The following is a 12,143-nucleotide window of genomic DNA, read 5'->3' as shown; positions in this document are numbered from 1 at the left end:
GATAACGGATATCAATTCGTTTCGAGGGCGTTTTAGGCGTTTCTTAACCGCTTTGGAATACAACATACAACGTACGGCAATATACTCACCGTAGGCAAACGCCAGTGAGAGACTAAATAGATCGGTGTTAGCAGCTATAAGAGCTTACATAAGCCAAGATCATTCCACTTAGGACACTAAGTTACCTGAAATTAGTGCCGCTCTCAGGTCCAGCGTTCACCAAAGTACAGGGTATTCCCCCTATTTCCTAACATTTGGACAAAATATGATTCTAAATGGCAAGGACTATGAGCTGCTTCGCCGTTTAAAACTCTTATCGGATGATAGTCGAATTAGTTATACGGAAGCATTACAAACTATTCGAGAAGCGGCCAAGAAAAAGGTGAAAGAGGCCCATGAACAAAATGCTAGGAGATATAATCTACGTAGTCGGAAAGTAAAGTTTAAAGTTGGAGAACCTGTACTGGCCCGTAATTTTTGTCAAAGCAATGCCATCAAAAAGTTTAGTGCAAAGTTAGCGCCGGTTTTTAATTCAGCGGTGGTATCCCGAAGAGTAGGCTCATCCTATTATCAGCTGAAGAATGAACAGGGGAAAGACTTAGGAATATTTCATCTTAAGGACATGCAAGCTAAACACTAAGTAACTGCCCTTCTTCTGTTTAGGCTTCGACAGTAAACACTAGCGCTTCCTCAACTGTGGTGTAGTGGGCAGTTGTGACCAATGTCCCAGACCAATATCGAACATATCGAGAGCGTTGTCTTTTCTCTTCGGGTTAGAATTAAGAGAGGAGAGTAATTATGGCAGAGTAGCTAGTTAAAGCTTTAATTGAAAAGTTTAGTTTTGGACATAGCGAAGCAGTGTGGATCGGTGGAATTTATGTATGTAAAAGCTTTGTTCAGAATCGTATGATTACTCCGTTAGTCGTACTAGCTCTGCGTAAGCTTTGCCTAGCATCGTACGATTACTCCGTTAGTCGTGGTAGCTCTGCGTAAGCTTTGCCTAGCATCGTACGATTACTCCGTTAGTCGTAGTAGCTCTGCGTAGGCTTTGCCTAGCATCGTACGATTACTCCGTTGTTTGTGGAAGGTAAAGTTCCGACAGTCCCAGTAAGAGCTAATGCTAGTAGCGAAGGTTTTAGATGAATCATAACCAAAGCGAAGCTGCAGTGTCTTTCGACATAGTAATATCTGAGTGAATCTGTGTAAGCATATATCTAATAAGACACGTGCAAAGGCAATCATAGTTCTGGTGACCGAAATCGATCCGTTGTGTGTGAAGGAAGATAAAAGGTAGTTAAATGTTTCATAAGTGAAGCCGTTCTAACCGTTTCGTGTCTTAGGGCTGGAAATCCAACTAGTTTTCTCCATAGTGAGTGCTACCCGACACATAAAAAAAAACGGGAGCAGCAAAGTACATCGACCGTTCTGGTAGCGTTGGGAGAGACCTCGGATCTCCCCAGGAACTCCAGGAACCTTACATATCATCGTCAACGAAATAAAGCAACGAAAACGACCCAAGAAAAATTACTAAAGTGAAGAGACAGACTAGCTGAATAAATACTTTTATGAATATCTATATGCAGATATAAAGTAGGAGAGGAGATTGAGTAAAACTAATAGAACGATGTACATGTGAATTTGAAGAAATCCATAAGCCACACTCGTCACCCTACTCTCTTGTGTATTAAGCGTGCCGCCAAAGCTTTCGGCTGAAAGTTCTTCATGACAGTCATAGTACTTCTCAAACTGTGCAAATAGACAATTGTGCTGTGCAGACACATATTGTAAATGGGAGAGCCATGAGATAATGTAAAACCGTAGATCTCGATTTTTAGACAGTACATTCTTTTCTCAATTAGTAGTAATCCCTTCTTAAGGATTATATTAGTTCTTTATTATCTATATATATAAAATAAAAGAAAACCTATATAAGTAGTTATCTGTAACGATGATTTAGCCCGAATGAAAGAGAGACGATAGAAAGAAAATCCCTTTGTAAGTTACAAATCAACGTTGAACGGGTATGAAAAGAATGAAATCTTCACTTGATTTGAATTAGAAGCCAAGACCTGTATAATTACAATTTCTCTCTTTTCCTCAGAATATGTTTCCGCGTCGCCCCCTTGAGCTCAACGGATGCGCTGGTCAGTTTTTATACCCGTACTCAAAAAAGAGTTAAGATAATCTCAAAAATTAATGTACTGACTGAATATGGCTATAAGTAGAGTCGCATCCTCAGAAGCGACTCACACGTGCCTTCTCGTTTTAATTTAACCCTTTCCTTATTAAACCCCTACAACGAATATCGGATATTTTGTAAGTGTGACCGAACTCAACACATTTATGTATATTTTTGATCCAAGATGAGTTGGCAGTCATTATCTGTATGTCGACTGAAAATGGTGGTATTGCAAAAGATTGACGAAGCTGTGAAATACAAATTGAACAAAAATAACTCGTCGATACAACAAAAATTCCTGTTGGTTTCTAAGAAATAACCAGACGACGACGACCAGAAATAATCATAAGACCTGTGCACACGTGGTGAAAGGTTTGGTTGCCGGAAATGATGGAATCCGGTCATTCGAGCCGGATTAGTAACCTTCTGCCTCTTTGCTAGGTTATAACAAGCACTAACATCTATAGTAAACCAAAACTGGATTTGGAATCGAGGGACTTATCCTTAAGCATTCGTATCCGCAGTAAGTGTTAGAAAGAAGTACAGAAAATCTCGAAATCCGTGGACAAAATCTACAAAAAGAAATAATATCTAATGAATATCTAATGTAACTAAAAGAGGAACTGACCGAAAAAAATCTCCAATCTGAGCAAATCTCAATTCCAGTTAGACAGATGAAAGTATTCTAGATATTTAATACGTGGTATGGAACCGACTTGAGTCAGAACCAAAATTCCTACACAATGAAATACTAGACGTTTGAATTAATAGCATACTTAGTAAGTAATTTTTCTTGACGAAAAGAAACAACCAGAATAATATCATTAAATTCGGAACATCCCTATCTCCTGGCCTGGCTCCGACTCAATAACCTTTAGATTGCCAGCAATTCCGAGTGAGATTGTGAGTACCTTCAGAATCTGCAAACATATATATGGGTGGTGACTGGTTTGGGAGTAGGATATGGTAAGGTTATTGGGAAGCACGGGGCATATACTGTAGTGGGAAGTTGTGACCAATGTCCCAGACCAATATCGAACGTATCGAGAGCGTTGTCTTTTCTCTTCGGGTTTGAATTAAGAGAGGAGAGTAATTATGGCAGAGTAGCTAGTTAAAGCTTTAATTGAAAAGCTTAGGCTTGGACATAGCGAAGCAGTGTGGATCGGAGGAATTTATGTATGTAAAAGCTTTGTTCAGAATCGTATGATTACTCCGTTAGTCGTAGTAGCTCTGCGTAAACTTTTCCTAGCATCGTACGATTACTCCGTTCTTTGTGGAAGGTAAAGTTCCGACAGTCCCAGTAAGAGCTAATGCAAGTAGCGAAGGTTTTAGACGAATCATAACCAAAGCGAAGCTGCAGTGTCTTTCGACATAGTAATATCTGAGTGAATCTGTGTAAGCATATATCTAATAAGACACGTGCAAAGGCAATCATAGTTCTGGTGACCGAAATCGATCCGTTGTGTGTGTCGTTACACAATAGAATAAGAGTAAATAAGTAGAAAACCAATGAAGTTATGTATGGAATGTAATGTAGTTCGTAAGGTTACGACATGAAGTCCCGCCACTGTAAATCATAGCAACATGCAACTACACGCCCGCAGCATAGCCGACAAGCGATGCGTGGGAATAAAGCAATCGTAAATTGAACTTCGTCTCGCACGGTTTATTTCTTGATCGCCTTTTATCTCCGCCCACAGCTCTGGTCTCTACTACTAATTCCCGCGTCTCAAGCCTAAGTAAAGGCATCAAAACATAGTTTCGAATTTTCTACATGGCGCCCGAGCAGGGACTTTGGGATTAGTTTTCGTTTTAAATCGTTGTTCGACCAGAACGCTGTTCGCGAGTTAAAGCCGCGAAAAAACCGCCAATCGACAATCCAGAAGGAAGATCACGGAATTGGAGACCGCCATCCACACCTACAACCGAAGCAGAACATGGACATTGAGTTGCCAACGCCCAGGGAAGTGGATTCATCCGACGACCAGGTAACAATGCCAAAGCAATAGTGGCTAAAATAATAGCGTTTAATACCTATTGGCTTGGCATTGAACAGTATTGTACATACATTCACCTACCGTTTAACTATTCGTGAGAGCTGGGTAGTTCGGGAAGAGTATTAGAAGGCGCCAACGACATAGTTTACCGCTCATTTCGCATTTGGTAGCATTATTTCGTATTTCGTTTCGTTCGCTGAGAAAACATTGACCCTTGCAGCGGTAAACTAATTTTCGCGCTCTTTAATGTACAGCATACGGTTCTCTTAAGTTTACGTTCGTGCAGTACCCTCGTCGTAACTTTGCTCCCGCAGCTTCGTGGTTATCCAACTCTCTAACTGGTGTCGCCCAGCTTGTCGTTTGTGACGAGAGCTGATCATCCGCTCTTATATTGTGCCAATCAATTGAAACATCGTTCGCCACTTCGTTTTGGGTCGAACGCTGTTCTAATTTAGGTATTTGTGTGCGCTTTGACATCTAATTTTCTAGCTGGTGTCGCCGAGCTTGTCGTATGCGCGAGAGAGCTGATCATCCGCTCTTATATTGCGCCACTCAATTAAACATCGTTCGCCACTTAGTTTTCGGGTCGAACGCTGTTCTAATTGGGAGTCGAGTGCGTTGCGCGCATTAGAATTGCGTTTGCTTATTGGTTCGAACTTGGTTCGAGCTCAGTGTGTCGAGCCAAACTTGATGTTGGTTGCGTACGCTTAGCTTAGCGTTGCGCGCATTGGAACTCCAGACGTCCGTTTCGTAGGGGATCGAACGTGGGTCGAGTTTGGTTCGCCGTGACAGAGCTCGGTTGCGTTTGTTGCGTTTTTGTCTGTTCTAACTGTTGCAGTCGTTGTCGCATCGAACCTAATACGTTTATACGTGGGTACTTGAATACTTTTGCCGTACTGTCAAACATTGTTCTCATTGAACGCAGTGCATTTCCTCAGGTTATCGTCGCCTTCGCTTAGCAAGTTTGAAGTTTAGAAGTTAGGAACAGCCAACGTTGGTAATTTAATCAACATGTCTAAAGATCATGATGAAGAGAAGGCAACTGGGAGCGGAATGTGTGGAAGCACGAAGCTCACAAAATTATATGTGAGGTTGGAGAAGATAAGCGAAGATATAAATCGAATGAGGATAGCATTTGAGGAGGGTTCAATTTCGCTGGATCCATTACAAATCCAATGTCGTTTGGAAATATTGAACTCCTATATTGAAAAAGCAATGGCACTGCAGTCCGAGATCGATGTACTAGACCCAGATAATTCAGATAGGGCGGCGTTGGAAGAAACGTGTGTGATCACAAAGGCTCTGTACATGTCGGCAGCGACCAACAGATCCCCTCAACCATACATGAATTCAGCACCCACACACCACCACTCCAATTTGCCAAAATTGAAGTTGCCGAAGTTCAGCGGCAAGCATGCGGATTACAAACAGTTTATTAGTCTGTTTGAAAGTTTGGTAGATTCCGACCCGTCGTTGTCCAATATAGAGAAGTTCAACCATCTCATATCGTGCTTGTCCGATGAAGCCTTGGGAACCGTTAAGGCGTTCCAAATGTCAGATGCCAACTATCCAAAGGCGTTAGAAAGTTTGAAGAGGGTGTACGACAACAAGTGCTTAATATTCTTTGAGACACTTGCCCAGTTGTTTGACATTCCTGCCGTAACCAAGCCGTCAGCGTCTGCATTGCGATCAACTATAGATACAGTGTCAGCCATTCTTGAGTCGCTTTTATCGTTGGGAGACGAGCGAGAGGTTGCTAACGCCATGATAATACATCTGGTGTTATCCAAGGTGGACCCATACACAAAAACAAAGTATGAGGAGCAGCTTAACTACGATGAGCTCCCTTGCTGGTCGGATTGTGCGAAAATGTTGAACCGCCGGTACCAGCACCTTTCAGCAGAGGAGTCATCCAAAGCGAGAGGCAAACCAAAGTTTGACATGCCGTCGACCAGCAAGAAAACCAGCAGATCGTCATTTTCTTGCGCGAGGGCCGAAAAGTCGATCGACCCCAAGTGTTTATATTGCGGCGCCAACCATTCGATCGGAAACTGCCAGGGATTTGGGGCAATACCCGTCTTGGAGCGTTTCGAGTTCGCAAAAGGCAAGCAATTATGCATTAATTGCCTCCAATCTGGACATAGGGTATCTCAGTGCACATCCTCTAAGTGCAGAGTTTGTTCACAGAGGCATCACACCCTCTTGCATAGATACGCAGCTCAGAGCGCAGATTCAGAAAGTCAGGCAATAGGAGTACAAGCATCGTCCCATCCTGCGCAGGTGAAGCAGGCATCCAGTGAGCCCGAGCATGTCATCCTTGCCACAGCAGTGGTAAGAGTTCGGGACAGATTTGGCCAAGTTCACTTAGCAAGAGTGTTGTTGGATTCGGGTTCACAGGTCAATTTCATGACAGAAAGTCTAGCGCAATCGCTAAGGTTGGCAAGGGTCAACCGTTGCCTGACAGTGACATCTGTAGGCAAGTCAAGCTCGGTGTCGAGGAGTGAAGTCTCGACGACAATATACTCCAGGTTAAATAACCATAGTTTCGTAGCAGATTTCTGGGTTCTTAGCAGCATTACCAATCAGCAGCCTGACAGAAGTCTGCCCATTAAGCAGTGGAAAATTCCTGCGAATGTGGAGTTGGCAGATCCAGCATTCCATCGACCTCAAAGGGTAGATATGCTGATTGGAGCAGACTCGTTCTTCGATCTGTTGTGCACAGGCCAAATAAAACTGGGTGAAGGGGCACCATTGTTGCAAAAGACCCTTTTAGGTTGGGTAGCTTCAGGTCGGTGTAGCAAGCTTCTGACTGGAGAAGCCGCTTGCTGCGTCGCAACCTACTCACCGGAAGAAGACTCTCTATCTCAAATGGTCGAAAGACTGTGGGAGATAGATGCAACGCCAGAAGAAAAACATGCTCAAACAAATTCGGCAGAGCAGCTGGCATGCGAAGAGTTTTTCAAAGCCAATGTCTGCAATTTACCGACCGGAAGGTTTCAAATACCGTTGCCTTTCAAGACAGACCCAGTATCGTTGGGGTCGTCCTTCGAGGTCGCAAAACGTCGTTTCTTATCGTTAGAGCGACGAACGTTAAGAGAGAGTGAGCTGAGAGACATGTATCTCAGTTTCATGAAAGAATATATCGAGCTCGGCCATATGTCTCCGACAGACAACGCGATTCCGCCAGGACCACATTATTTTATACCACACCAGTGCGTCCTGAGGCCTGATAGCAGTTCCACCAAGCTTCGAGTCGTTTTTGACGCGTCGAGCAAGACCACAACTGGGTGGTCATTAAACGATTTACTTATGGTGGGACCTACTATTCAGAGGGAATTATTTTTATCACTCGTTCGATTTCGGGTGAATCGGTATGCTTTAACGGCAGACGTTTCGAAAATGTATAGGCAAGTGGATGTGGCCGTAAAAGACCGGAATTTCCAACTCATCGTGTGGCGAGAACATCCCACCGATCAATTGCAAATTTTTCGGTTGAACACAGTTACCTATGGTACTTCCGCAGCACCTTTCCTTGCCATTCGTTGTTTGCACGAGCTCGGTGTACGCCACAGAGACACCCACAAGAAGGGTTCTGAGGTGATCTGCAGTGATTTTTATGTAGACGACATGCTGACAGGAGCCGATGACGTAGACACGCTGAAGTCGATTTGCGATCAGGTGTCTGAGATTCTTGGCTCCGGAGGGTTTCAGCTTTCGAAATGGTTTTCGAACCATCCAGAACTAATGGATGGAAACAATGAGGAGAAATCCCTATCATTCAATGATGCCGATTCGACCAAAACATTGGGGATGAGGTGGAGTCCAAGAACAGATACGTTCCGGTATCACTTGGAAGATAGCTTCACAAACTTGAATCCGACTAAGCGCACCATTCTGTCAATTAGTGCTCGACTGTTTGATCCGCTTGGGCTACTTAGTCCAATCAGCATAACAGCGAAAATTTTCCTCCAGAAGCTGTGGCAGCTTCAACTGGATTGGGATGAAGCCATCCCAATGTCACTGCATACAAGCTGGGAGAGGCTAAAGCTAAACTTGTGTGGTCTTGACAAAATAGCCGTGCCTCGGTACGTTATGGCTAGTGGGTGCTCGTCGATTCAAGTGCATGGCTTCGCGGACGCGTCTAGTCAAGCGTATGGGTGCTGCATTTATGTGCGAGCGCTTTTCGAAGGTCAAACGTACGTTCGATTGATCGCTGGGAAAGCAAGAGTAGCTCCCCTAAAAACAAAGACCATCCCGAGGCTCGAATTGTGCGCCGCAGCGTTATTGGCGCAATTTTGGGCCTACGTAAAGCAAGTTTTGGAAAAGTGTCGAATCGAGAGCGTATTTTTCTGGACGGATTCAGAAATAACGCTACATTGGATTAAAACCCAACCGTCGTCACTTGCAGTATTTGTCTCAAATAGAGTAGCCATGATTCAGGAGCTATGTCAGGGCATTACGTGGCGTCATGTCCCATCGCTGTCGAATCCAGCGGACTTGGCGTCTCGCGGATGCGAAGTGCCTGAGCTCCTGGAGTCCATATGGCTAGAAGGTCCGAAATTTTTATGTGAGCCTGAGCATTGTTGGCCAGAGAACCCGCATTTTAACATCCCAGATGATGTGAAGAACTCCGAGGCGAAACGGTCCGCCCAGGTTCTAATTGGCGTTGCGAACTCATTTTCAAATGAAATATTTTCTCGTTTTTCGTCGTACCCAAATTAGTTCGAGTTTTTGCGTATGTATACCGATTTGCTAATATCGGCAAGAACAAGGAACATTACAGGGAGCTAACTGCAAAGGAGTTGCAGCAATCGTCTCTAAAATTGATGGAGCTGGTTCAGCGAAGCGTCTTCTCTGAAGAGTTTAAGAAGCTGAAGAAAGGGAATACGCTGCAACCGAGCCTGCAGATGATGGCCCCTTTTATCCAAAAAAGATCAGAGGAGGGGCGATCGTTTACACTGATCAGGGTCGGAGGAAGGCTGTTGCATGCTCCAGTGCCAATAGAGGCTAAGTTTCCGGTTCTACTTCCCGCCAAGAGTCAATTCGTCGAACTCTATTTAAGGAACCTGCATTTTAAAAATTGTCACGCCAATGCAAAGACATTAGTAAGTTTGCTGAGACAAGAGATTTGGCTAGTAAATGCACGGCGAGAATGCACTCGCATAGTGAGGAGATGCATCCACTGTTTTCGATACAAACCTAAATTGATGGGTCAGATTATGGGGAATCTTCCAGCAGACAGGTTTAGGGAAGGTCGTCCGTTCCTGATTTGCGGGGTAGACTTTTGTGGTCCCATCAACGTCTCGCTTCGGATTCGAGGTCGTCAGCCGCTCAAAATGTACATCGCGGTATTTGTGTGTTTCGCTTCGAAGGCCGTCCATTTAGAGCTTGTCCCAGACCTGTCGACTAATTGTTTTCTTTTATCTCTAAAAAGCTTCATCGCAAGACGTGGCGTTCCGCTGAGGATGTATTCCGACAACGGGACAAATTTCGTCGGAGCCCGGAACGAGCTGCAGAGGCTTCAGGAAGCGTTCGAGGAGCAGCAGTCCAGCCTGAGGACGTTCGCAGCGGAGCAAGGGATGGAGTGGAAATTCATCCCCCCGCGAGCACCGCACTTCGGCGGTTTATGGGAGGCGGCAGTCAAGTCGGCAAAGCTCCTGATCGTGCGGCAGGTCGCGGACGCCGCGCTCACCGAGAGCGAGGTGAGGACCGTGTTGGCCGAGGCCGAGGCCATCATGAACTCCAGGCCGCTCACTCCAGCCAGTACGGATCCGAACGACGGAGAGGTGCTGACGCCAGGCCATTTTTTAATCGGCCAGCCCCTTCGTTCGCTGCCGCAAGAGTGCGAGCCAGACGGACGGAGCAGCGGTACCACCTTTACCAAGAGGTGGCAACTACTCTCAGAGCTCAAACGACGGTTCTGGCAGGCTTGGTCGAAGGACTACGTCCACAACCTGCAAGCACGCAGCAAATGGCAAACCCCAGAGGCCAACATCGAGGTCGGCGCCATGGTGGTGGTCCACAACGACCATACGCCGCCGCAGCGGTGGATCACCGGCAGGGTCACCAGCGTCGTCGTGGGAGCAGACGGCAAGGTCAGGGTGGCAGAGGTGCGAACAGGAGGGGGCGTGATTAGACGCCCGATCCATAAGCTGGCACTTTTGCCGATATGTTGAAGCCCGACGTGCGGTCGTTCAAGGCGGCCGGAATGTCGTTACACAATAGAATAAGAGTAAATAAGTAGAAAACCAATGAAGTTATGTATGGAATGTAATGTAGTTCGTAAGGTTACGACATGAAGTCCCGCCACTGTAAATCATAGCAACATGCAACTACACGCCCGCAGCATAGCCGACAAGCGATGCGTGGGAATAAAGCAATCGTAAATTGAACTTCGTCTCGCACGGTTTATTTCTTGATCGCCTTTTATCTCCGCCCACAGCTCTGGTCTCTACTACTAATTCCCGCGTCTCAAGCCTAAGTAAAGGCATCAAAACATAGTTTCGAATTTTCTACAGTGTGTGAAGGAAGATAAAAGGTAGTTAAATGTTTCATAAGTGAAGCCGTTCTAACCGTTTCGTGTCTTAGGGCTGGAAATCCAACTAGTTTTCTCCATAGTAAGTGCTACCCGACACATCAAAAAAAAACGGGAGCAGCAAAGTACATCGACCGTTCTGGTAGCGTTGGGAGAGACCTCGGATCTCCCCAGGAACTCCAGGAACCTTACATATCATCGTCAACGAAATAAAGCAACGAAAACGACCCAAGAAAAATTACTAAAGTGAAGAGACAGACTAGCTGAATAAATACTTTTATGAATATCTATATGCAGATATAAAGTAGGAGAGGAGATTGAGTAAAACTAATAGAACGATGTACATGTGAATTTGAAGAAATCCATAAGCCACACTCTTCACCCTACTCTCTTGTGTATTAAGCGTGCCGCCAAAGCTTTCGGCTGAAAGTTCTTCATGACAGTCATAGTACTTCTCAAACTGTGCAAATAGACAATTGTGCTGTGCAGACACATATTGTAAATGGGAGAGCCATGAGATAATGTAAAACCATAGTCTCGATTTTTAGACAGTACATTCTTTTTCTCAATTAGTAGTAATCCCTTCTTAAGGATTATATTAGTTCTTTATTATCTATATATAAAAATAAAAGAAAACCTATATAAGTAGTTATCTGTAACGATGATTTAGCCCGAATGAAAGAGAGACGATAGAAAGAAAATCCCTTTGTAAGTTACAAATCAACGTTGAACGGGTATGAAAAGAATGAAATCTTCACTTGATTTGAATTAGAAGCCAAGACCTGTATAATTACAATTTCTCTCTTTTCCTCAGAATATGTTTCCGCGTCGCCCCCTGAGCTCAACGGATGCGCTGGACAGTTTTTATACCCGTACTCAAAAAAGAGTTAAGATAAGCTCAAAAATTAATGTACTGACTGAATACGGCTATAAGTAGAGTCGCATCCCCAGAAGCGACTCACACGTGCCTTCTCGTTTTAATTTAACCCTTTCCTTATTAAACCCCTACAACGAATATCGGATATTTTGTAAGTGTGACCGAAGTCAACACATTTATGTATATTTTTGATCCAAGATGAGTTGGCAGTCATTATCTGTATGTCGACTGAAAATGGTGGTATTGCAAAAGATTGACGAAGCTGTGAAATACAAATTGAACAAAAATAGCTCGTCGATACAACAAAAATTCCTGTTGGTTTCTAAGAAATAACCAGACGACGACGACCAGAAATAATCATAAGACCTGTGCACACGTGGTGAAAGGTTTGGTTGACGGAAATGATGGAATCCGGTCATTCGAGCCGGATTAGTAACCTTCTGCCTCTTTGCTAGGTTATAACAAACACTAACATCTATAGTAAACCAAAACTGGATTTGGAATCGAGGGACTTATCCTTAAGCATTCGTATCCGCAGTAAGTGTTAGAAAGAAG

The 12,143-nt window shown here is 44.4% G+C and overlaps 1 protein-coding gene across 1 annotated transcript; it reads left to right on the top strand.

Moving 5' to 3' along the window:
• The first annotated feature begins 3,958 nt into the window (after positions 1-3,958).
• On the top strand, positions 3,959-10,505 carry LOC121405532. Its single transcript, XM_041596371.1, has 2 exons — positions 3,959-4,167; positions 9,611-10,505. Exon 2 carries the CDS (start codon positions 9,642-9,644, stop codon positions 10,350-10,352), a length of 711 nt encoding a protein of 236 aa, XP_041452305.1. The 5' UTR covers positions 3,959-4,167; positions 9,611-9,641; the 3' UTR covers positions 10,353-10,505.
• The last annotated feature ends 1,638 nt before the right edge of the window (positions 10,506-12,143 follow it).

Source organism: Drosophila obscura, unplaced genomic scaffold (assembly GCF_018151105.1).
Source record: "Drosophila obscura isolate BZ-5 IFL unplaced genomic scaffold, ASM1815110v1 contig_15, whole genome shotgun sequence".
Taxonomy (NCBI): Eukaryota; Metazoa; Arthropoda; class Insecta; order Diptera; family Drosophilidae; genus Drosophila; species Drosophila obscura.
The sequence above is the reverse complement of the archived record's forward strand: the minus strand, read 5'-3'. Positions and strand labels throughout refer to the sequence as shown.

What these genes read in the sequence shown, in the direction of transcription:
- LOC121405532 (XM_041596371.1), top strand. Translation starts at nt 9,642, where the DNA reads ATGTATTCCGACAACGGGACAAATTTCGTCGGAGCCCGGAACGAGCTG.